This window comes from Sorex fumeus, unplaced genomic scaffold (genome assembly GCF_029834395.1).
Source record: "Sorex fumeus unplaced genomic scaffold, SorFum_2.1 ptg000037l, whole genome shotgun sequence".
Lineage (NCBI taxonomy): Eukaryota > Metazoa > Chordata > Mammalia > Eulipotyphla > Soricidae > Sorex > Sorex fumeus.
This window is the reverse complement of record NW_026606094.1, coordinates 64,116,814-64,143,522: the sequence shown is the minus strand read 5'-3', so window position 1 is coordinate 64,143,522 and position 26,709 is coordinate 64,116,814. Positions and strand designations below refer to the sequence as shown.

Genomic DNA, 26,709 nt, shown 5'->3' with positions numbered 1-26,709 from the left:
TGAAACTTTTTCTTAGAGAAATTTAAAATTACTTTGAGAATTTTAATCCATAATAATTTGTAAAATAGATACTAACTTAGATTTAATTTGAAATAGATAAACTGATGTATTCTTTCTAATTATTGTCTTAACCCAGAAGATTCTCTGGAAATAACTTGTAGGTAGATGAATTTCTTTAGTCATCAAAGCCATCTTAGCAGTACAGATTAACACAGAAAAAGGATAGAATGTAATTCAAGAAAGGAAGAGCTTCTATTTCAGAAAAGGCAATTGTCTAAACTAATTCTGCCTTTGATGAAGGAAACCACTTTGAATTCAAAATTAAGATGTCATTTAGATATCCAATTAAAAGCTGGTTTAAACAGCACTTTGGGTAAACTAATGTTATTTTTAATACAACTGGGTAATTTAATTGATTTTTATCCTCCCAAATGCTTATATGAGTCTTATGTTCTTAAATAGAGAATCGGCTCAGATATCTCAAATAGCCAAATAGGGATCCCCTGAGTTACCTACTAGCTCTTTCTCCCCCAAATGCTGTAAGAAAGCCAGTTCCTGTTTAGTTGAACCCCAAAGCGGAACCCCACTCAGGATCTCTCATTCATATCTGGGTGCCTCTCAATTTTCCTGGTAGGATGACCATTGTAGGTATTATCTTTAAGAAAAAGTGGGCATTACCCCAACTCAGCTGCCATTTTCCTTTTATCCTCAGACGATATACAGGAATGTACTGGATGATGTATACGAATATCCAATACTTGAAAAAGAATTAAAAGAGTTTCAAAAGATACTTGGAATGCATCGTCGTCAGTAAGTGTTAATTTTTATTTTTTGTATTACAGTTAATGAAAGAAACAAGAAAGAAGACAAAATTTGGGGTATCTTACAAATAGTTTATTTTGGACATTTTGAATGCAAATATTCAAATTGGAAACTCATAGCTATCTCTGGGAAACTCATAGCAATTTCTGAGGGAATAGCAAAGAAATTTTTACAAGTAGGTCCCAGTAAGTCATGGAACATTTCTAAAGCTTGGTTTTATGGATTTCCTGAGGTTTATCAACTTAAAAAGATTAAAGAAAACCATTTGCTCAATGACTTTTGGCATCTCTAAGTTTCCCTCAGGCATCTATCATTCGTTTTTCTAGTTGCCAATACTTTGCGACTTAGTGATTTACACTGACTCTCCTTTGGTAAATGAAAACATCAAGTCATTACTCAGATATAACTGCAAAGTTAGTCTTAAGGGAAAAATTGTTCCTTGATTTACAGTGTGGTTTCAACTTAGTAAACATGAAATACGTCTGTTGTCAAGTTGTAGAAAACTTCCACCATGGTTTCAGCAGTCACCAATGCACTTCTCATAGACAGTGTTAATTCAGGTCTTTCAAATTAGTAAAGAAAGATCTATGACAAATTCAATGTCCCTATATATTCATTTTAGGGAGCAAACAAATCATGTATAAGCCTTAGTCCTCAGTCCTGGAAATCACACATTTAGAAATTCAGCACTTAGTGCCTTGAGAGATGGCCCAGTGAACTGAAGCTCATGCTTTGCATGTAGGTGGCCTGGGATTGTGATCCCCAGCACTTCATGGTTCCCCTAGGTACCTCCAAAAGTGGCAGCCCCTCCCCAACTCCCACCCTCCAAAAGAAAGTAAGTTGCAAGTAAGAACATAAGGTGTGTTAGACATGAGTGCTGTGGATTTGGGACGTTTACTTTTTTTTTTTTTAATTTTTATTAGTGAGACACCATGAGGTACAGTTGTAGACTTACAAATTTTTGTGTTTGGGTTTCAATTATACAATGATCAAATACCCATCCCTCCACCAGTGCCCATTTCCCACCACTACGGATCCCAGTATCCCTCCCACCCCCCATTCCCCCATTCCACCCTGCCTCTGTGGCAGGGCATTCCCTTTTGTTCTCTCTCTCCTTTTGGGTGTTGTGGTTTGCAAAAGAGGCGTTGAGTGGCAATCATGTTTGGTCTATAGTGTACTTTCAGCATGCTTCTCCCATCCTGGGAGGATGGGGAGGTTTACTTTATTTAACAGAATTTGCACTATAGTAAGTTTCCATAACCTAAAATTACAATGAAAATATGAACAAATGAATGAAACTAAAAAGAAAAAGGGCAACATTTTTTTGTTTTGATTATTTTTGTATCAATATAATCCTCCACATAGAAGTGGCTGTCAGCCATAAGACAGGTCTGTTGGAATTGAGGAATATAAACTCATGGTTTAAACCATCAATATACATTTGATACAGAAGCTCCCCTAAAATGGTAAATAAAATATTAAATATAAATGTTAAAATGGGCTGGAGCGATAGCACAGCAGTAGGGCATTTGCCTTACAAGCGGCCAACACAGCTGACCCGAGTTCGATTCCTCCGCCCCTCTTGGAAAGCCCGGCAAGCTACCGAGAGTATCTCACCCGCACGGCAGAGCCTGGCAAACTCCCCATGACGTATTCGATATGCCAAACACAGTAACAACAAGTCTCATGATGGAGACATTACTGGGCCCGCTCGAACAAATCGATGAACAATGGGAGGACCGTGACCGTGACCGTATTAAAATATTTAATATTAAAATAAGACTGATGTAGAGGTGTGATTCCTGATTCTGACATAAAATTATGACATCTCTTTAGACATGAGCCCAGGAATTGAGTTAGTGCCATGCATTTTTCTCTAGCTGCAGTGTGCTGATGAAGGACAATGTGTTTTTTATCTGAGAACCTGACTGAGAACTTTGACTTCAAGTTTTGCCTAACACACGTGAAGCTGGCCACCGTGCTGGACCACGTTTCACCCAGATGCACTTGGCAACAGGAGTCTAGAGCATAAGCAGAGATGAGTCCCAGTGTCCCCTTCACCATCCCCTGTAGTAGCACTGTAGCACTGTCCTCCCGTTGTTCATCGATTTGCTCAAGCGGGCTCAGTAGCGTCTCCATCGTGAGACTTTGTTGTTTCTGTGTTTGGCATATTGAATACGTCACGGGGAGCTTGCCAGGCTTTGCCGTGCGGGCAAGATACTCTCGGTAGCTTGCCGGGCTCTTTGAGAGGGGCAGAGGAATAGAACTCGAGTCAGCCGTGTTGGCTGCATGTAAGGTAAACGCACTACCGCTGTGCTATCGCTCCAGCCCATCCGCTGTAGTAACATCCTGAAAAAGATGCCCCTGAAAAAGATGGCTGATTTTGTAGCTATCAGAATAACAATAGCTCATCCATAATCTCTCTCAATAGAATGAGAAGACTTGTGAGCTTCTGTTTTATCACTTGTGAGAAAAATAGGAGTTATCTGGACTGAAAAACTGAAGTTCTTTCCTTGCTGCTCACTTTCCTTTAGGGGGAAAGGCTAGACACGCCTGTAGAAGAGCAGCTGTTTTGCTGGGTCTCTTGAAACTTAGAGCCCAATGTCAAGGCTGCCATACAGAGTAAATGAATGAACACTGTGTTTGTCCTATTGAAAAGCACAAACCTCCGCCCGGTGCCTGAAAATTAGTTACAGTGACAGTAACTGCATTATTCTGGGCTGGTGATAAAGACTAACTTCTTGCCCTTTTCCTTTCAGCACCGTAGATGAATATTCACCACAGAAAAAGGTAAGGCATGACTGTTCTGTGTCTGAAATGGGCTGATCCAGTTTGGAGACCTTGTCTTGCCACTCGTGGCATTACTTCAGCATTAAAACAAATACCACCTCCAGCCCCAACGGCTGGGCCAATCTAGGATGCTCAGGGGGGAGGGGGGGTGCAGTTGGTCTGCCCCTGCCTACTCACTGCAACCTCCCTGAACTCGTGCAAAACCAACTCCAGGCTGTGCCCCTGACTATGTCATTCTACATGTGTTTGCAGCACATTTTGGAATCTCAGACTTTCCTTCATCTCCTCAGAGCAATGTTAATTTGAATTTCAAAACATTGATGCAAAAAAAAAAAAAGAAAAGAGAGAGGACATCTAGGCAAGAAATCTTTACTGAAAGAATTAAGCAAGTTTTAATGATTTTTTTTTTTGCTCCCCAGTGGTTAGGTGGGTCTTTAAAAAAAATGTAGAGAATAGGCATAGAAATCTCAAGTAGCCAGTGAGGGATCTCTTAAGTGTGCAACATGCAGAAACGGATGATCGCGTATGTTCAAAAGAATGAATGTGTTTTTATTCAACTAGAGGGAAGAAATGCCAAATTAGATATCAGGCACAAATGTCAATGAATGCCGATATATCAGATGGGTAATCATAATGAAAAAGTCCGGCAAGCCACCGAGAGTATCTTGCCCACACGGCAAAGCCTGGCAAGATACTCGTGATATATTCTGTATGCCAAACACAGTAATAACAAGTTGAAGGAGACATTACTGGGCCCGCTCAAGCAAATCAATGAACGACAGGAGGACAAGAGCTACAGTGCTTTCCTTCTGCATGTCATTCTAGGTGTACAGAGAAGAGATTGCTTGGGCAATGGAGCACATATGCAAAGCCCAGAGTTCCATCCCTTGTACTATGCACCCTCATCCCAGCCACTGCTGGGAGTAGTAGACCCTACTGAAAAAAATTTTTTCCTTTGAAAAATATAAATGAGGGGGCTGGAGCATTAGCACAGCACGCACTGACCTGGGTTCGGTTCTCAGCATCCCATATGACCCCCTGAGTACTTCCAGGATTAATTCCTGAGTTCCTGTATGCAGATCCAGGAGTAACCCCTGTGCATTGCTGGGTGTGACCTAAAAAAAGCAATTATATATATATATATATATAATTATATATATATATATATAATTATATATATATAATTCGGGCTGGAGTGATAGTACAGTGGGTAGGGCGTTTGCTTTGCATGTGGCCAACCCGAGTTTGATCCCTGGCATCCCACGTGGTCCCCTGAGCCACCACCAGGAATGATTTCTGAATATAGAGCCAGGAGTAAGCCCTGAGTATCATGGTGTATGGCTTCAATACAAAAACAAATAAGAATATCATTCAGCTACAGCAGAAGTATGAAACTATCTCAAGGTTACTTTCTCCCAAAGCAAGCTTGAAATTTAAGCTGGGGAAATGATGTCTTTCTCAGAAGAGTCTATGGCGGCATGGCATAGCCAGAGATTAAAACTCATGCAGTATTCTCCAGTGTATTTGGGAAACACTATAGAGGAGCTTTTTTGCTTACTACTGGCCTTGGCACAAATATGTCCTATTGTTCAGACTCCCTCCCCCACCATCACATGCACTAACTGAGGCAACTCCCAGTTTATTCCTCTAAGATTAGATGGGTGGGTTTCGAATGAAAAGTTGGCTAGCTCCTTTGGAACATGTTGTAAACAGCGGCAGCGTTTCCAAAGGGCAGAAGTATATTCATTCATTGTTCTCCCTCTCCCTTCTCACAGAATAAAGCCCTTTTCCACCAATTCAGTCTTAAGGAGAACTGGCTCCAGCTTCGCGGAACTGTGACTGAGACGGAGGAAAGTGAGTATGCAGGAGGTTGGGGGTGGGTGGAGGAGCAGTTAATGCCCCCCTTCTCCCAGTAACACATTACCCACCTTTAACCAATTCCAGCTGTTGTCGCCACCCTTCTCACATCAAATAGGATGGTTTTCCTTTTGCTTGCTTTCAACTTGGTAGTTTTCTTGCTGATCTCATAATGTCCAAGGGACGAAGGACATTTTTACTTGGGGACAAAAGGGAAGACTCTCCCAAACCTTCCCTTCTCCCTCATCTAGTCCTTCTCCTCCCTTGCTTGACAGTCTCTGGCTGTTGACAGTCTAGAAGGGGCTGTTTCTAAAAGGGGCCAAAGAGAAAGCTCAATGGATTGGTGTGTGCTGGAGGCCTGGCTTCAATCCCGGTACTGTATGGTCCCCAAGCACTGCCAAGTGTGACCCCCAAAACAGAAAAGAAATAAAGTAAAAGGAGAGAGAAATAAAGAAAGAGAAAGAAGGGAAGGAAGGAAGAAAGGCCACTGACGCCAACATGCAGGCGTGCAGAGGTTTGGATGAGTCTCCCAGAGATATCTGTAGCACTGTTCCCATTGTTCTTCGATTTTCTTGAGCGGGCACCAGTAATGTCTCCATTGTGAGGCTTGTTGTTACTGTGTTTTGCATATCAAATATGTCACGAAGAGCTTGCCAGGCTTTGCTGTGCAGGCAAGATATTCTCGGTAGCTTGACGGGCTCTTCAAGAGGGATGGAGGAATCGAACCCAGGTCTGCCACGTGCAAGACAAACACCCTACCCTCTGTGCTATGGCTCCAGCCCAAGATACAGAACAGGAAATCTTGGGAAGAATAACAACAGGAAGGACACGCAGCAAGTTTCTCCCAGACAAGGCTGTTCTGGGCAGAGCCACATGACTCCTTGTACTCAAGCCATGCTCCAGTGAGAAAGAGGCCAAGTCACACCCTGAAGATGACTGCCCAGTCGGTACAAGGGGAAACACCTTACTAGCATCCAGAAGGCAGTGACGTCCTATTCTACGTCAATACTTTATAACGGGACAAAGTAGTTTCCAACGGTTTGCCTGAAGGTTGAGTCAAATGCAGGGGCAGGAAGCAGGGGGTAGGCATTAATGGGAGCATGCTGCTGAGACGTGCCTCCCACTAGCTTTTCTCTAGGTCCTGGAATTCTAAGTGTGAGCCTTCACTATTTGCTCAACCTGTTGGACACTTAAAGAGCTTGTCACTGGTTGCTGCTTCTCCACTGTATTTGCATATAATATGGCTTTGCAGTGGCTCTCCGTGGCATATGTATAGTTGTACCAAATGAAAAAGCCAATAAAATTCTCTTACGTCCTAATTCCTCAGTTGCTGACCTTCCCTATCCATTTGTTTTAGAATTTAATTATATTCTTTTTCCAGGCTGAGTTTCAAAGAGTCTTAACTATTTCAGGACCTCTACCCTCTTTTCGGTTTGTGAGTTTTTTAATCTGTAAACTTTCCTCACATTTATTTGCTTGTAGAACAGATCTTTGCGTCTCTTTTTAAAAAATCACATTTTTTTCTGGGGCTGGAGAGATAGTGCATAGGGTAAGGCATTTACCCACCTGCACAAAGGAAAACCAGGTCCCCGGAACCACATATGGTCCCCAGACCCCCAACAGGAGTGATCGCTGAGCTCAGAGCCAGGATCACCTGAGCATCACCCCATGTGGCTGAAAAAGAAAAAAAAAATTTTTATCCTATGGCAGAGGGGTAAAAGTATTTTTTTCTCTTTTAAATCTGTTACTAACATATAAAACAACTATTTGTTAAATGCTATGGCTTTTGTGACACCCAAAACAACATTTGCTTTGAAATTTCTATATGTATACTCATAGTTTGTCTTTTTCCTATGAAAAAATTCTTGGTTTTGTTTTTGTGGTGTTTTCAGATATATAAAATCTCTCTAATTGCTCCATTCCCTCCTTTTTCTGCAACACAGAAAAGTATCTATATAAATTACTATCCTTGTGCCTTTTCTAAAGAAGCTAACCTTACATATCTTCTGAATAGCTGATAAAAGAAGCAGTTATATGCCCATTATCTCCATTGCTATTAAAGCCACTCTGCTATTAAATAAAAGAGAAAATTTTCTCCTGGACAATTCATGCTGATAGTGATAATGCCACAGTTATAATTATTAGTTCCTCCAACAATAGAAATGCAACAAGTCTCACAGTGGGGATGTTCTGGGCCCGCTCGAGCAAAAAAAAAAAAATAGAAATGTGAAATTTGGAAACCAAATATCATTTTGATCAGGGAATCATTCTTAAATGAGCAAGAAGACTGAGCACAAAAAATCAGGGCAAATGACAAATATTTTGACAAACTTACTAGAAAATTTTCACCACAAAATACAGAATTCTTGACTGGATCACAGTGATGGTCCAGAAGAGGAGTATAAAATAAACATTCATGACTTTCATGTTTTAATATAGTATTTTGGAAGATGATGATGTACCTTTAAGAAGGGGCTCAGAATTACAGTTCCTGACCACAGATCCATGATCTTCTGTTCTGATCATCAGAACCTGAACCAGTGGGGCCTGACTGATAGTATACCGGGTAGGGCACTTGCCTTGCATGAGGCTGATGTGAATTTAGACCTTGCCATCCCATATGTTACTTTGAGCACCACCAGGAGTGATCCCTGAGTGCATAGCCAGGAGAAATCTGAGCACTGTCAGGTGTGGCCTCCTGCCTATTCGCCCTCCCCCCCCCACCTCCCTCCAACCCACGCCAAAAAATAGAATCATTAACCAGAGACCCAAGTGCTTTTTATGTGCAATTACCAGCTTTACGATGTCTGTCTCATATGTGTACAAGTACACAGCGATATGCCTCATCCTTAGGTACCAAGCACACATAAACCTGACTGTGTTTTATACTTAAGAGAGCACAAAGATGATCTCATTGATTTCAACATCCCTCAACCTTGTACCTGCAGCTCTGTTGACTAGCCATCATTTTTGCTTTGTACAGTTTTTTGCCACGTGTATATAACGGAGCACTCCTATGTCAGTGTGAAGGCAAAAGTTTCCAGCACAGCCCAAGAGATCCTGAAAATTGTAGCAGAAAAGATTCAGCATGCGGAAGAGGATGTGGCTCTGGTGGCCGTCACTTTTTCTGGGGGTAAGTTCTTGTCTGTCCTTGACTGCTAACCTCACTGGATCTTCTCTAGAGGAAGAGAGTTAATGTTTTCACTGCTCACCCCTCCTGGCCCAAAATTGGGTGACTAGAGGCACAATAAGATGCTGCCTACCAGAGGTGTTTCCATGGCAACTCTTGGGTACTGCTGGGTACTGAATTTTCTCCCCAAGAACTGAATCGAGGGGCATGCCAGTGTTTCGAAATAAAGTGTTAAGAGCTTCATATTTTGTACTCTAGATAAGCCTTCTATTTTCATATTGAAATTAACTTGAGAAATTGCTAAAGGATGAAATTACTTTGGGGAATGGAAAAGAAAGAGAGCCTCAAACTAGTCACAGCGCTTGGATTTAACACCGGGCGCCTGCCTGTCGCTAGAAAATGCTAACTGCAAAGAAAGCCAAAAGCTTGTGGGCAGTTTCTTCTTCAGGTGGACAGGGAAGAGGGCCCACCCTGGTTAGAGCTTCTCCTTTGGTGGGTCTTCCTTATCCTCCGAGAAGGGTTTATTGTCTGCGCTGAATCAGATCACGGAGATTACACGATGACACTATTGATCCCCGTGACCTAAGCCAACCCCGTCCTCATCGCTGGAGCCTATGGGATCTCAGTGTCCCTGGCCTCCTTTTTTGGCTTACAGTCTTTATTTAATATCTCATTAACCCTGGGGAAGAAAAAAAATACAAAGAAAGCAACTTAGCGTCAGCAGTTGAAAAATGGGAGTAGTGTGTGCGCTAATGGGGCGGAGAGGGGGAGGGGAGCAGAGGAGAGCACTGCATTACCCTTTGTTGTCAGGCTGGAGAATGTCAGTGTATGGCGAAGGGTTAGTAACCTGGGGCAGGATAATGCTTCTATTGCTTTGTTGCACAGGCAGGCAGCATGGCTCTCCAGCGAGCTGATTACCTCTGCATTCGAGCTGCCCAGTGAACAAAGGGCAAAAACTTAAGCAGTCTGTGGACTGTGCCTATTTTAATAGGGGAGTAGTGGAATGTGGCATGGTGCAGGGAATCCAGATGGATGCCATGTATTAACCACAGTTAATAGTGGACAACAGTCTTAAGTGACTTGCAACAAGGTTAAACTTTATTTAGTTTTTGTTTAGGGAGCACGCCCAGTAGTTTTCAAGGTTTCCTCCTGACTTTGGGCTCAGGGATCACTTCTGAAAAGCTCAGGGATCACTCTTGGAGGTGCTTAGCGGACTATATGGGGTTCCATGGACTGAACCCAGATCAGCCCTACCCACTGTAGAGTATCAAAGACAGCTGCCGTGGTAAGAGGGAGTCTGGAATTCCCCAGGGAAGGCTCTGGAGAAGGAGGCTTTACACTGACCTAGGTTACACAGTGAGACTCACTCCTCTGGGTATTCAGCCCAGGGCCACATGTACCGCTTCAAATTAACACGGAGCTCCTTCACTGTGCGTGTCTCTGTCATGGCTGGGAAATACCATTTCTGCACTCTGTGATATGACATTCATTGGGTCAGCAATGCCATTCTCATACATACAGACTTGTTGCTGATTGTCAGCGGGAATATCAGCTTATCTCTTCAGTCATCACAGAGATTCAGAAATGGTATTACATCTTCCATCAAGTAGTGGTTTTGCTAGAACCTTTCTGGAGTCAAAGAGATAGTACAGGGGTTAAGACACATGACTTGTATGCAGCCAACCCCAGCTTTTATCCTTGGCACCACATGGTCCACTGAGCACCAGAGAGAGCCACCCTGGAGTACAGAGCTGGGAATAGACCCAAACTCTGCCAAGTGTAGCCCAAACCACACCCACCAACCACTTTCTGCCTATAACCTAATACCCTGTCCCAACAAAAGTCATTCTATGAAGGAGAGAGCTAGCGTCTAATGCATTCCTGTTCTAGTTATAGTTTTCAATCACTGATGTTTTAAATACTGTCTCCGGATGAAAAGACCATGAGCTCTACTGTTCTTTTCGTTTTTTTTTTTCTCAGAAAAAGTTTCCAAGACGTTAGTGTAGATTTTCTGGATTGTTTTTAATGGAACGGTACTGACATTCTTTTACATTTCAGTAGATTTCTAAGTGTTTTTGATTCCAGGTAGGCTTGTGTATGTGGCAATAGCAACTCACCCAGTTATTCGAGCTTAAAATTCTGTCAGCTCTGATCTTTTGCAGAATAGTGACACGTGAAAAGAAAAATGTTTCTTAGCAAATGAAAAAAATAAATGAATGTCATGACATTTTGTTCTGTATTAGATGTGTGTAACGGCTGGCATAAATTCGGGTCGAAGGCATCTACAGGCACAGGGCGGGTTGCCAGAAATCATAGCTAAACAAAGAGGAAAAAGCAGAAGAACATTTCAGCCTGGTGTGGGGGGCCATTTAGCATGAGCCTGACATGACAGAACTATTGATCTTTCTAATGCTGGGTTGTAAGGAATATATTAGATTATCATTTGTGTTTTCTGTATTGAGTAGAAATGTTCAAAACAAAATTTAGCGTTTGAATTGATTAAGTTATCTAGGAAAGGCTATATGGAATATTGCATTTCCCAGTAATGCAAGATTAGGAAGGGCCGCCCTAGGAGGAGCTTATTATGTTGCAATGTAATAAACCTGAGTGTTGCTTTGCTTGATTCCCCTTTGATTCTGAGGTTAGCAAGAGGACATCTTCCTGTGAAGAAAGCTATTGTATAAAAGTGCCTCATCTCCGTAGGGAAGTGGTTGAAGGGTGAGGATAGGTAGTGAAGGAAAAGAAGAATATTTGGAAAAACATAAAGCTTTACTAGCAGTCAGGAAATATAAAATAAACAGAATCTATTTTTGGTTTGAGTAGAATAGCAAAGTTACCAAAGTAATGACCAATGTGTACATTTTGTTCTTTTTTTTTTTTTTTAGGAATTTATAAATTTATTTTCTAAAAAAAAAACACCAAAATTGGGAACAATTTAGCATTTTATATAAAAAAACTTTTTAAGATATACCCTTTGACCTGTTAACTCCACTACTGGAAAGCTGTGTTAGAAAAGTCATCTAAAAGCAGTGAAAGATTAATGCACAAGGATGTTGACTGCAACAATAGATATTCTAGCTGCTGTAATAATAGACCCCATTTATCAAGCCCCTATTACGTGCCAGGCCCTGTGCTAGTGCTTAGTATATATCTTGCCATCTAATTGATATGACAAAAAAAAATTGGAAAGCATTAAATGTAAAATAGAGGAAAGAGTAAATGATGGTGTAATGGACTGTTATATAACCAATTAAATGACACATATAAATAATTTTGACAAGTGGGTCAGTGTTTATACTAATAAACCCAATATAAAACTGCACATAGAATAATTGCAGGTATATGTAATCATTATACTTATAAATGTATATGTATAAGTGATGATTACAATGATATGTATTTGTGTGTGGATACACAGATTTACATCAAGATCAGGATAAATATATATATGTATATATATATACCCAAATATTGCAAATCCTACTCTTGCTGGTGGAGGACATGGATTTTATGAAATGGGCAGGAGAGAGGTGGCAGCCTTGAGAAGGGCATCTACTGCTTCCCTCCCTACTCGCCCATCACCCAGGAAAGTGCCTTGGGAAACCCAAGACTGATGAGCGTCAGTTCTGAGCGCGCTACACATAGACTTTAGGTCTGATGAGCCCCATGAAGCAGATGTCAAACCTCACTTGGGTTCCATTTGTTCTGCCTGTTGTGGGAAATACTTTCTCAGGGACCTGAGGAACCCAGGCTGAAACTGCTCTTTGCAGAAAAAGAAAGTCAGTCTTAAATCTTACCTAGGCTTTCCAGATCTGTTGCCTTCACTCACAGAATCGCATCTCAGGAGGACATGAATAGTGAAGCACAAGAAGTTTATTTTGGGAAATGAGAGAGAGAGAGAGAGAGGGAGAGGGAGAGGGAGAGGGAGGAAGAGAAAGAGAGGGAAGGAGGAAGAGAAACAGAGAGAGACAGAGACAGAGAGAGCTTCTCCAGAGTGGAAAGAGCGAAGTGCACATCTCAAGCAGGGATGTGCAGGCCTTTTCCCCAGAATGGAGAAAAGTAAGGAAGTCTTCATCTCAGACAGATGTGAGCCAAAGGAACCGTAGGGTGAAATAAGGAAATACACTTCTCAGGGAGAGATATATATATATGCAAATGCACACCTTGCTCTCTGCTAAGTTAGTTCATATACAGTTTTCCCACCCTGCCCCCACAGTCCTTTGCTGGTGTGATTGCCAAGGGGAGATGGAGCATGGTCTCTTGGGGTTTTCTTAGGTGACCTTTGTTCCATTGATGGGACCTCTCTTCCCAGAACATAAAATCTTTAGGTTTCCTGGTCTTAGATGGATCCTGTGTCTCAAAGGCATAGGATCAAATGCCTTTGGGCTGGTTTAGGTTCCAGACAGTGTTTTTTCTAATACTCTTTACTAGGCCCCCTATCTCTACCAACAACTGTGATCATTGTGGTTCTTGGTAAATGTGAAACTCACACATTTCTTTCTGAGTTCAGAAAGAAAATTAAATGATATATATATATATATATATAATTAAATGACATATATAAATAATTTTGGAAGAAACTGAACACTGTTCAGTTTTTTCTAAACTGTGTTCTGTTTCTTCTAAACCATTCTGTGTTCTAAGGGTGAGTTAATATTATAAAACATAGTCCCAAGACAACCCTAGTTTGTGGAAAATGATGAGTGATACTTGATGTCATTATATGCAGTCACATAGAGCAGAGCGGAATTAAATCTTGTTTATGTTCAATTTATTTTTAAATATTTTTGTTTGGTAAGTTTCACTCTTAACAGTAAGAATCTTCTGCTATGCTTGTTTTTCTAATTGCTTTTTTTGTTATTCTTGTTAAATAAAGAAAAGCATGAACTTCAGCCAAATGACTTGGCCATCTCCAAATCTCTTGAAGGATCTGCACGGATATATCTCTATCGGAAAGACTTGGCTGACACTTTGGTAAGGACCATTAACCTTGGACTGAAAAACACACACACACACACACACACACACACACACACAAGCACACACACACACACTGTAGCACTGTCCTGTCCTCCCATTGTTCATTGATTTGCTCGAGCGGGCCCAGTAATGTCTCCATTGTGAGACTTGTTCTTACTGTGTTTGGCATATAGAATACATCACAGGTGGCTTGCGGGCGAGATACTCTTGGTAGCTTGCCAGGCTCTCTGAGAGGGGCAGAGAAATCGAACCCGGGTCGGCCGGGTTGACCATGTGCAAGGTAAACACCCTACCCACTGGGCTCTCGCTCCAGCCCACTGACACTGACACTGACACTTATATGCATAAATAAATGCATATAAGGCAAAGCATATATTTGAATGTCTGTAATGTATGTTAGAAAAAATATATTGAACTCTGCCCTCCTCTAGCCAACAGCAGACACCTGTCAAACAAAACTGCTTTTGCAATTCAACTAAGAGAGGCCCCACTTGAGGAAGAATAAACCTTCCGAAGTCAAATTCTCCTTTCTTTTTTTTTCTTTTTGGGTCACACCCAGCAATACACAGGGGTTACTCCTGGCTCTGCACTCAAGAATTACTCCTAGAGGTGCTCAGGGGACCATATGGGATGCTGGGAATCAAACCCGTGTTGGCCGCGTGCAAGGCAAATGCCCTACTCGCTGTGCTATTGCTTCGACCCCTCTCCTTCTTTCTGAGCTCTGAAATAAGGGCTTGAAACTAAGTGACCCCTCTCCATGCAGCCCTCTATGTTTTTGGGTTTTTTTTTTTTTAATGTGTGAGTCTGTGGAGTTCAGGCTGCGCATGCCCCAGCTGGAGTGAGAGGAAGCTTTGTGTTAGGCCAGTGGGTCCTCTTGGAGTGCACCCCCCTTCCCCTGCTCATGCACTTCTCTCGTGTCCACCCAGCAACTGAGGGAAGGCAGACCCCCAGCAGTGTCCTGATACTATGAATACTATAGATACTATGAATCTTGTTTCCAGTGCCAGTGGCCTGTGAAGTTTTCACCCCTGTTTGACATACCACCTAAAATGTCCCTGCTGGGGGTCGCTGAGACAGTGTAGTAGGCAGAGCACTTGCCTTGCATGTGTGATCCCTGGCACTACTTAGAGTTCCCGTAGCACCTCCAGGAGTGATCTTTGAGCACAAAGCCAGGAACAAGCCCAGAGCACAGCTTGGTGTAGACCCAAAACAACAAAACTTCCCTCCTTGGAATCATACCTTTAGATGTTTTCCCTCTGAAAGATTCCAGCTGCGGGGCTGGAGCAATAGCACAGCAGGTAGGGTGTTTGCCTTGCACGCAGCCAACCCAGGTTCTATTCCCAGCATCCCATATGGTCCCCCAAGCACCGCCAGGAGTGATTCCTGAGTGCAGAGCCAGGAGTAACCCCTGAGCATTGGCTGGGTGTGACCCAAAAAGCAAAAAAAAAAAAAAAAAAAAAAGGAAGATTCCAGCTGAGTAGAGCTCCTGCCCCTCATGAAAGCCTAGGGTCCATCCCCAGCACTGTAATGAAAGGCAAAAGGGAGAAGACGCTTACCTCAGCTGGAATGGGATATTGTAGGGAAAGACTGACACGTGAAGCTGGTCGTGCCACTGTCTGTGCAGGAGATTAGTCTGTCTTCTTGAATAGGAACTAAGAATTGGGCAGAGAAGTCTGTAGTACTCATTGGAGGTGAAAGAGTGCAGGCGTAAATAATCCGAGGCCCGTGTCAAGGGGAGCCATTCTATTTAAGAAGAAAGTAAGAAGAGTAAAGAACCAAGTAAAAAAGAAAACTTGATGCTGCAGAGAGAGTACAGTGGGGAGGATGCTGATCTTGTTTGAGACTGACCCAGGATATATCCCTGGTGCTCCCGATGGTCCCCTGGGCCCCACCGATAGTGATCCCTGAGCACAGAGCCAGGAGGAAGCCCTGAACACTCCTCCCCCCAGAAATAACTTGTCTTCAATTGAAAGGCTTTAATCATCCATAATCACCATTATGCTATATCTATGTAAGAAAAAACCCTATTGAACATGCTTTAAGAGGTGTAATTGTGTTCTTAATTTATCAAGGATATGTGACTTTATATTTTCAAAAACTAATAAGGGGTCACGGAGATGATTCAAATGGTAAATTGATACCTAGCACATGTAAGGTGCTGCATTTAGTGCTCCTGGCCCTCGGAGAACCCCCATCTTAAAGCAGCACTGTGTGGCCCCCCCAAAACCCTTGTGCTTCCAGCGTCAAGCAAGGGACTGACCCATCAGGCCTGGACTGAGAGCTTCTTGTTGGTTTTGGTTTGGTTTGGGGCCACAGCCAGTGTTGCTTAGGGGATACCCCGGCTTGCTGTTAGGGGGCGGGGGTGGCTTCTGGAAGTGCCAGAGGTCTAGGGGAATATCTGAGGCTTGAATCCAGGCCTCCAGTGGCCAACAAGCACTCGGCCTGTTGAGTTATATCCTCCAGCTCCTCCCAGGATAATTATTGCAGGCTTTTCCACCCCCCACCCCCACTGCCAGAGGTGGTCCCGATTAAAGAACAACTAATCAGAAGGATGGAAAAACATAAGTTTTGTTTTTTGCTTTTTTTTTCTTTTTGGGTCACACCCAGCGTTGCTCAGGGGTTACTCCTGGCTCTGCACTCAGGAATCACTCCTGGCGGTGCTTGGGTGACCATACGGGATGCCAGTGATTGATCCCAGGTCAGCTGCATGCAAGGCAAATGCCCTATCCACTGTGCTATCACTCCAGCCCCAGGAAAAGCATAAGTTTTAATAGAACCCTCTTGCAGATTCTGGAATCACTGCGGAACACATCTCAAAATACCTTGGGTTTCTCAGACCCTTTGGACAGGAGCAGCTCCTGCTCTCAGCCCCATGTGAGCAGGGTCGTGGAGCGCCTTCGCCAAACTCTATTAACCTTCAGAGAAAGGATCTCATCCGTCATACTGCAGCTTTTTTCTTCCAGGCTTTCTGTACTAGTTTTGTTTTTACTAGAAAGCCCATTAGTAAATGTAAATAAAACTTCCGGAATGCAAGTAACTTATTTCACAGTTTGAATACTGAGAATAATACGTGGAATCTGAAACGTTCCCTTCATCCTTGCACGTCATTTATTTTCACAAAGTCTCATTCTCGCCTCCACCCCTCTCCCAAGCCATTCTACTATCTTAAAACATCAAAAACTGTTCAAGTCCAACTGCTCAACTGGAGGGTTTATGTTTATTTTCATTAGAAAATATCATCTCTTTTGGAAAGATGCCAAATACTTATTTGCTTTTTGTGCTCAGGGAACTACTCCCAGCTTGGAGCTCGGGGGCCATTTCCCACAGTATTCTGGGGCCCATGTGATATGGGGAGATTGAACCTGGGCTCACTCATGAAAAGCATGTGCTCTAGCTCTTTGAACTAACTTCCTGGCCCTTGTTGATGATTTTTTTTTTATGATTTTAGTAGTGACAATAGACTTAAAAGTCACGGTGGCATTTAATAATCTCATGCTAGATTTTTCAGGCAGTATCATTACCAAATGGATACTTAGTTGTGGGAAAAGTGATTGAAATATAAAATAGCCATTGAGAAGGTGATATAAATGGAGTGATTTTTCTGAAAATTTATTGCCTTTTTTTTTTGCTTTCATGGCATTTTAATAAAAGTTGTAAATGTGTGTGTGGGATGAGACCGGATAAGCATATTCCCTGTAAAAGCCATGTCTGTCTTTATTGAAGCGCACCATGACATTTCTTTTGTTTGTTTTTACACTAACCCCGCTGGCACATTAATTCTTACCAGAAGCCAAAGTGATTTCAGGGCTTTTGCTTTCATTATGCTGTCTGTTGGGGCAGTGTTTTATAATTAGATTTGAGTGTGTGTGTGTGTGTGTGTGTGTGTGTGTGTGTGTGTGTGTGTAGGGGAAGGCAGGCTAACTCAGTGAAGTGTCATTGATCACAGTCTACTGTTTCCAAGACTGTTTCCTAAATTGGCTGCAACTCACTGAAGGTGAACAGACCAGGGAAAATATTAAGTGCACTCAGACAAGATTACTTGTCTGATCCGAGCTTTCGCTGCCTTCCTCTGCCAGCCAGAAATTGGGGAAATTTCTGAAGATCCTTTTGCTTCTGTCGCTTTAGAACCCGTTTGCAGAAAATGAGGAATCACAGCAAAGGTCAATGAGGATTTTGGGGATGAACACTTGGGATCTTGCTCTGGAATTAATGAATTTTGATTGGAGTCTTTTCAATTCAATTCACGAGGTAAGTACAGAGTGAAAAGATAAATGCTACTATTGTTTAGCTGTGGATTCTTGTTCAGTAATATTTATGTGTATGGCTGGAGTTTTAAAAGACCTATCATCTGTTAATATATGTATCTCTAAAACCAAATATTTATTATATATGTGTATATATATATATACACACACATATTTAGGATACTATGTTTCAGTATATTAAAAGATTGACCCAAACCTAGAAAAATCAGACTCTTTGTACTCTGCCTACAACCATATATGGTGTAATTCAGCATAAATATGCTATATTTTTGTATGTGTAAATACCTATGAATATGAAGATACATTATGACTATCATGAAGTTTTACTGATGAGTCATTTTGTATATGAAACCTTTGATAATATTGCCACTCTTTCCATAAAGTTATATTAATTACCCAAGAAACATTTGTGTTTGTATATACACATGCATATTATTTCACTAATTTTAGGCTATGCAGCAAAACTTGAAGTACCTTCTAGAAATGTTTGAGATCTATTTCAAAATGTCTGCATCCATCATATTCTTCCCTAAGAATAATTCAGAGCATTTATAAAACAATAAATTGGGTGGGTGGGGGGGAGTGCTACCAACAATTTATAAATTTAGCTATTGGGAAGACTTCCAGGAATCAGGAGGTGAAAAATGTGACAGTTCTGTGCGACCATATGTCACATTTGCTTTTTCATGCAGTGACACTTTTCATTATGGAGCTGCCTTTCCTTCTGAAGATGAAACTCATGCCCATTTAGGACTCTAGTGCTTTACTTTCACCTGGGGATTGTCTTTTAAATGTGTTCATATTTTCTTGTAAAACAAACAAACAAAAAAGTCCCAACATTATGATCTAAATTTGAGCACATAGTGAAACTCACTCAAACTAAGTGACTTGTGACTTTGGAAATGTGACAGAGCGATGCGTTTCCCTGCCTCTGTGGTTGAGGAATGTGGATTGCATCTGTATTGCCCAAGCATGCACAAATGCAAGCCCCTCCCTCCCTTTAAAACCCTGCTCTTCCTTGCATTGTGTGCACTTGGCCCAGATTGGCACTAACTAGTCTTACTTGGACAAATAAATTGTGACCTTCTTCTTCCTGCTCTTTCTCTATGATTTGTCAGTCCCTTCTCAGTTCTTAAAGAGTTCCCAAGATCCACAGCAGCAGCAACATCTGGGAGGGGGGGGGGTTAGAAAATTCTGTTTTTCCCCTCCTCGCCACAGACCCCCTACGTCAGAAACTCTAGGACTAGGTCCCAGGAAAATGTTCTTCTGGAAGTTCTTGGAACCCTGGTCTAGGGTCTGGCTCTTCAGACTGTGGGTCACAATCCTATATAGGGTCAGGTAACTTTTAAAAAATGTATTTTAAAATACAGTTCTTCATGATTTGTCAGTAAATGTTTGATTGGTAGTGCTATTTTATATACCTATATATCTTTATGCTCAGGGTTGTTTTAAAGATTTCTTAGATGAGGGACTGGAGAGATGGCACAGTAGATAGGAAGTTTGCCATGCATGCAGCCAACCCAGATTTAATCCCTGAGAGCAGAGACAGGAGGAATCCCTGAGCATCACCAGGTATGGTGTCAAAACAAAACAAAAATTTCGTGGGTGGAAAAGTGGCTAGTGAAAAAAGTGGTACGAAGCCCTAGTTGAGAGAAATAACCTATGAGAGTCAAATGCGCATACTTAGAGATCCTAGGGATTACCACTTGATACTCCAGTGGAACAAATTAGGGGAGATTTGGATCTGAATCGAGCTGTGATTTTAATTTAGAATGTCCTGATCTTTAGTTTCCAAGTTTACTCTTTTATAAGGATGCTAAGTAAGTGCTCTTTACTCAGGCATCTCTAGAACCAAATTGTTTTGAACGGGGAAGATTGACATTCTGTGCCTGTAACCTACTCTGTCCTGATAGCGGCTGCCTGAGAGAAAAGTTCATTTTAAAAATGAACTGCATCATTTTGTGTCCACTTAATTTTGGGTATGCTGAGAATAACCAGTCGTCTGTATCCGTTTTCTTTCAGCAAGAGTTGATCTACTTCACCTTCAGCAGGCAGGGAAGTGGGCAGCACACGGTGAACCTCAGCCTTCTGCTCCAGCGCTGCAATGAAGTGCAGCTCTGGGTGGCCACCGAGATTCTCCTCTGTGGCCAGCTGGGCAAGCGGGTGCAGCTGGTGAAGAAATTCATCAAAATCGCAGCTCAGTAAGTGCCTGGAATCCCCTTGTTGCTCCTCAAGAGGAAATGTTTTCTGCCTCAGGTGGGGATGAAAACACTAATGCTTAGTTCAGTGAACGAACGGTTGGAAAGGTCTGTGGTCTTAGCCGGAGACAGAGTACAGGCTTTGAGTGTCTGAGGCCCTGGGTTTGAGCCCAGGGAACCTCAAAAGGGAAATAAGAAAAAGAAAGGAAAGATTTCATCTTGAATATATATGTCTTTGGACTTGAAGTGTTTCTATTATAAAGTAAATGTCAAAATGCCAGCGCAAAATGTTCTACTCTGTGCTGTACCTTGAGTACACAGGCAAGGCAGCTGAGCTCTAGCATGGCCAGGGAAGGGGGCAGAGGGGAGGATTATTGCAAATCGATGCTGGTCCCTTGAGGCTCATGGTATAAATTTGCAGACTCACGACCTCACCCCCCCCCACTCCACCCCCCCCACCCCATTCCATTTTGCAGTCACTCCAAAGAATTCTCTTTCCCATTCCCCCCATCCTCCATGGCTGAACAAGTTCTTCTGGCTTGGCCTAGAGCTATCACTTTCACCCAGCAAAGTGCTGTCCTTCTTCAAGATACCATTTATTACTTCCCCCTTCCTGAAACCATGCTGACTTACAAATTCACCCCCACACCCCCCCCAACACCTTCTTTGTCTCTTTCTTGCTCTTACTCTCATTACACACATATAATGCATTGTTTACTGTTTTGTAAACCCCCCCCCCTTTTTTTGCATTTATTAAACTTAGATATTTAGAGGCTGGAGAGATAGTGGGTGAGGCATTTGCCCTGCATGCAGCTGACTCCTGTTTGGTCCACAGTACCACAGTTAGTCCCCAGAACCCCAGCAGGAATGATCCCTAAGCACAAAGCCATGAATGAGTAAGCCCTGCACAATACTGGGAGTGACCAGAAAATAAACCAAAAAGCAAAACATATTTGTATAGGGTTCCTTCACTGGTCTGTATTGGAATCCAGAGATTGGTACCATTTTTACTGGGTGTTGGTTTTTGGGGGCCACACCCAGTGGTGCTCAGGGCTTACCCTGGTCTGTGCTCAGGAATAATTCCTGCCAGTGCCCAGGGGACCATATGGGATGCTGGGGATGAAATCTGGATCAACCACATTCGAAGCAAATGTACCATCTCTGCAGTGCCATCACTCCAGCCCTTCCCTGCCATGCCACTGTCGCCAGTTCATTCCCCAGCACCCCATATGGGGTGAGCTCAGGGGGCTGAGCCCTGCCAGAGGTAATCAATGAGCACTGCTGCATGAGTTAATAAACTCCCCAAACAAGACTAATTAATATATTGATTTCATTACTTGGGAATGACACAAGTAGCCTTGAGGGTCAAATGATACCTTACAACACAGTTCCCAGTTTAAGATTCTCAGTCCTCAGGAAAGTGGATTTAGAGATGCATCAGCTCCACATAGCTCAGCACTCTTGCTTTGTTTCCTTGTATCCTTCTCTGTTCCATACAGTTAAATTCCTTATCATCACAGTGGTGGGAATAACCAAGGGAAAAGGTAATTTCCATGATCAGCAAGTGTGTGCCGAGCCTCAGGCATTCATTTGCATATTCATTTCCTTTTCCCCTCCCCTCCCCCACCCCTGTGGATCCAGTGGATTTTATTTCCTTGCTCAGACAAAGGAGTCCTTGCTGAACTGGAACGTTTCGTGTCCAATGACTGAGTGTCAGTCTTTCCCTGGAATGAATGATCCTTGGCCACAACCGAGTCGAGACCAGAACAGTGGCTAATATTTGTATTGAATCCATTTGTCTTTTGGAGAACGTGTGTCTATATAAAGTTCCTTTTTCTTGTTTGAATTCAGATGTTATAGATAAACCAGGAAAATGGTGTAGTGGGAACTTAAACATAAAAAGATGAAATTATATGGAAGATGCCCAGATTTCAAATGATCAGAAAAATAATACCGAATAAATAGAAGAAACCTGTTATATTGATTGCTAAAAACCATGTCCCCCTCCATCCTTTTTTTTTTTTGGAGAGGCAGGGGGAGGATGAGCCATACCAGCTTTGTTCAGGGCTTACTCTTAGCTCTGTGCTTGGGCATCACTCCTGGCAGGGTTCTGGGAACCATATGCAGTTTAAAACTGAGTTAGCCCTGAGCCAGGCAAGCATCTTACCCACTATACTATCTCTCTGGCCCTGCTGGAGTGTTATAAAGCTTTGGGTGAGGATGGGGAGAGACTCCACAATCTACAGGGAAACTGAAACTGAAAAACTCGAGATACAGAGCTGCAGGGGTGCTGTACCAAACTGGACATTGGTAGAGAGGCCAGGAGCCTGGTGATGCTCGGGAAGGAAGCTGCATGAGCCCATGTTGTGTATTAGTTCGCCCACTACGCCCACTATTCAGTCCTTTCATGTTTAATTACCAAGTTAACGTCGCTTCATTCAAAGTGCTGTCACATTAGAAGTTGTTTTCTAATGTGCTGCAGAAAAGGGGGTGTCTGGGGTTCCCAGGCTGTTCTGTCTGACCCAGAAGCCCAAGCTCCTCACTGCACCCCACAGCTGACTTTGATCATTGGTGGAATTTTGACCTGTGAAGTGGAAGGGTGTGATGGGGGTTAGACAACATTAGTCTTCCGGAGTATTAATCTTCCGGAGTGTGTGGAACTGAATATGATGTGTGGAACTGAACGTGCTCTTACTTTGCATTTGATTTTCTTTTATCTTTAAATGAAAATGCCTGACAGGAAACTGTATGCCCTATTTTAGTATGGACAAAGGACAGTAAGTATTTCCTGCTATAGCTGGGAAAGTGTGTCTAAATTAACCAGAAGCAGCGACTTAGTTCTGAGAAGTGAGGAAGGTTTGTCTGTCTAAAAGCTAAGTCTTGATTCAGTGACTTCTTAACCCACTGAGTCAGAGGCTGCAGGGCTCTGAGGAGAGAGTGGTGTATGCCACACAGAACAGAAAATCCCCTGAACTGACTTGGTAAATGCAGATAGAAGAGATTAAAGAGGAGGTGTCTTTGAAATGTGCAGGGGGCGGGGAGCACAGATCTTTTCCTAAAGGTGAGGAGGAGATGAAGCCTTTGGAGTCGTGTTCCTGCTTAGGAACACAGGAGGGCAGACCCTAGGGGTGGTCTGGGGCTGAACTCTGTGGCCTGGGAGTGTCTTTTCAGCTTCATCTTTTGTGAATCATCTCTTGAAAGGACGACGCCTTCTGCTCTCTTTTATCCCTCAGCTGCAAAGCCCAGCGGAACCTGAATTCCTTCTTTGCTATTGTGATGGGTCTCAATACTGCTTCTGTCAGCCGACTGTCACAGACCTGGGAGGTGAGCCTGGGGGTTCCCCAGAGAGGGGAGGGGGCGGCTGGGGGGGGAGAATGAAAATCAAAGAGCAACATTCCAGCAAATGTTCTTTATTTAAGATATCTGCGTTTAAATGGTGTCAATGAGCTAAGTACTGGGGGGAATGAATGAGGGGAATATGTAAAACTTCATTCTGTCAAGTTAGCAGAGACTGTTTTGATCAAATGGTCTTAAATGCTTCTGGAACTTGGATAAAAGAAATACAAGCTGTGGGGCTGGAGAGACAGTACAGTGGGTGTGTGTGGTGCTTGTTTCACATTTGGCTGATCTGGGTTCAATCCCCAGGCCCCACCCCCACCATGGTTTCTTCAGTCCCCACCAAGAATGATCCCAGAGCTCAGAACAAGGACTAAGCCCTGTGCATAGCTAGGGGTGAGTAAACACCCCCCCACCCCCAAAAAATGTGCTTCCTTGCCAGCAACTCTGAAGGAATGCCTGATGGTTACCTGAGGGTCAGAGTCAAAATCCTCTGAAAAGGCAATTCCAGTTCCAAAGAAAGGACATGAAAAGCCACTCCCCACCCCGTGTACAAAAAACAAGCATCTTTGCACCCACTTTCAAAGATGAAAAAAGATGGCCAATAAAATGCTGGCACTGATCAGGGTAGGAGGAAAACAAATTGGCTGGGGGAGAGTGGAATGTGAGTCAAAACTGGAAAGAAGCTTTGATTTGGAAAACCACAAAACACTGAGGGGGTGGGAGCTGCTGCTGTAGGAGCCTGCAGAGAGAGCGGCCCTTCAGGAAGAGCAGATTGAGGACTCCACCAAGTGTGCTCAGCATAGGAGCAAGTGAAGGGACACATTCTGCCTTGGGGTCATTGAGACGAGGCCCAAGAGAAGCCCAGAGCAGCATAACCTTGGAAGTTAGGTGTGAAGTCACTTAGTGTTGAGGATGTGGGGGCCAGGGTGGGCATCCCAGCCGGGCAAGGTGCTCACAGGCCCTCTGGACCCCTGAGGGGCAATATAGAAAGAGAAGATTTGAGGAACTAGAACAAAGGCCAGCAAACCTTTTGGGTAAAGAGTCCCATGATATCTCTTTTCAGGTCATTAAAGTTCAGTGGTCTCTGTTCAAGTGACAACTCTGGCACTGTAAAGCAAGATCAGCATATATATATATATATTTTATATGTGTATATATATATATATATAGACACGTTAGTGTTTCAATAAAACTATATTTACAAAAGCAAGCACTAGGCCACATTTGGCCCACTGCCAACACTATAGGGATATAGCAGTTTGGTTTTACATGTTCGCATTTAAATTTGAGGTGATTTGTATGGACTGTCCAACACACCGAGATACATAGCACAGAACAATTGGAGTCAGTTGCAGATGTGACATTTTATCTTTTTTAATTCACGTTTCCCAGTACCTGTGTATCTGTGTGACAGTATTGTTTTTTATTTTTTATTTTAATTTTTTTATTGAATCACAATGGGATAGAGCATTACAAAATTGTTCGTGATCGCATTTCGGTCATATAGTGCTCCAACACCCATCCCTCCACCAGTGTAATTTCCCAGCACCAGTGTGTCCCCAGTTTCCCTCCCACCCCTCAGTATTATTTTTTAAAACAGATTATACTGATTATTTGCTCTGAGAAACGGGGTCCAGATTCAAAATGATCAATCAAAAACATTAATCTCTAAAAATAATTTAATTATTATAGGGGTTGCCTCCTTATTTTCATTTGCTTTGGGTGGGGGAGGAGGGAAATCCCCCAGTTTCTTCTAGAACTTTGCCATTAGTATTCATAGATGTAATTTGTGAAGCACCAGCCATGAACTGTGTCATTTCATAAATTCTCTACTAATGGACAAGAGTTGTGACAGGGACTCTCTGTGTCCGACCACAGTTCCCAGGTTTTTCAGTAATTTCAAGATTGGAAATAAGCAATAAGGATGTTCAGATGCATAGTTAGCAAAGTTTATTGGAAAATAGAAGACAAAGAAACTTCCCAGCTGGGGAGGACCTTAGCATAGGACTAAATTGAGTTTTTATTTTGAGTTCACTTTGTGGTATTTTTTGTTTTTAATTTTTTTGTTGTTTTTTAAGACCCAGAAAACCTGAGTCTTAGTGTTGTCAAGTGACAAGAATGTTACACAGAATGTGAGGATTTGACATAGCAATCTGGCTAGTTTAAGGTTTTTTCGGTTATCTATTTAATGTTTGCCTAGGTACTGCCCATTGTCTCTTCATTTCCTGTGAGCCTAAGGTCTGGGGTAGAATCTATGATCCTAGGAAATTCTTCACTTCTCATTCTCAAAAAACCCAGGAACTGGAATAAATGTTAAAAGTGTGCAGCTAAAATGGAGCTGCTCGCAGCAGCTGTCACAGGGAAACTGAGGTTCCTCTTTCACTGAGCCTCAGAGAGGTTTGATGGGTCATACCCAGCCAATCAGATGGAAGAGGCCAGACCCATAATTCAGATTTCCATCACTGCTTATAGTGTCACCATGGAAGGCATCCGTTTTTCTTCACATGACCACGTTAAAGGCAGACTGGAAAAATGCCAAGCCCTTCTTCCTGAGACCTGAACTTTTATCTGGGGGATGACACGTGTGTCTGTCCTCCCTCATCACCCATGGCGCCTTATGGCAGGGGTTGATCTTGGTTCTTCAGCAATGTTTACGCATTCAGGCGCAGCATCACCACTTAGCATGTTTCAGGGGCTCTCTCTCTCTCTCATTAGCCCTCTGCTGTGAAACATAATCATATCATTTCCACAAAATCACATGTCAGCGGACATTATTTCTCACTCAGCAAGACTGTTTACAAAGGTGGGAGCATTCATCAAAGGTAGGCTCTGGAACTGAAACCCAAGCATTTATGAAGTTATCCTCACCAGGGTGTGGCCTGTCTAATCAGATACATTCCTAAACCATGTGTCGATTATTGATTTTAAGCTGTTTTCAGCAACATTCCCAAGGAAGGTGCCTTAATGAAGAGATGATGAAAGTTGTGTGATGTGAAGCAATCAAGGCAGAACCCGATGACAGAAAGATTTATTTTTTGAAATATGACTCATGTGTGACCACCAGTCAGTGGAGACTCATCTTGGTGCCCCTCAGAGTCACTGAGCATTTCCATTTTGTCTTCTGTTTGCTTTTAGAAAATCCCTGGGAAGTTTAAGAAACTTTTCTCTGAACTTGAAAGTCTAACGGTAAGTAGCTGATGTCACAGGGGACTCAGCAATTGCATTGCTGGCGTTGAATTTCTCTCTCTCTGTGCTCTGTTCACTTGCATGTGAAAGTAGTTTTGCTTCCCAGTTGGGGAAGGAAGTTGACAGTTATTGCGTCTTCCTC

The 26,709-nt window shown here is 42.7% G+C and overlaps 1 protein-coding gene across 1 annotated transcript in view; it reads left to right on the top strand.

Moving 5' to 3' along the window:
• Positions 1-26,709, top strand: part of RAPGEF5 (Rap guanine nucleotide exchange factor 5) — a 267,287-nt gene that overhangs the window by 220,992 nt on the left and 19,586 nt on the right. The window contains exons 14-22 of the mRNA XM_056118696.1: positions 713-810; positions 3,582-3,612; positions 5,388-5,466; positions 8,453-8,602; positions 13,476-13,573; positions 17,705-17,827; positions 19,867-20,045; positions 23,276-23,366; positions 26,517-26,567. Coding sequence (XP_055974671.1) covers positions 713-810; positions 3,582-3,612; positions 5,388-5,466; positions 8,453-8,602; positions 13,476-13,573; positions 17,705-17,827; positions 19,867-20,045; positions 23,276-23,366; positions 26,517-26,567 — 900 coding nt within the window. The remainder of the gene's footprint in view (positions 1-712; positions 811-3,581; positions 3,613-5,387; positions 5,467-8,452; positions 8,603-13,475; positions 13,574-17,704; positions 17,828-19,866; positions 20,046-23,275; positions 23,367-26,516; positions 26,568-26,709) is intronic.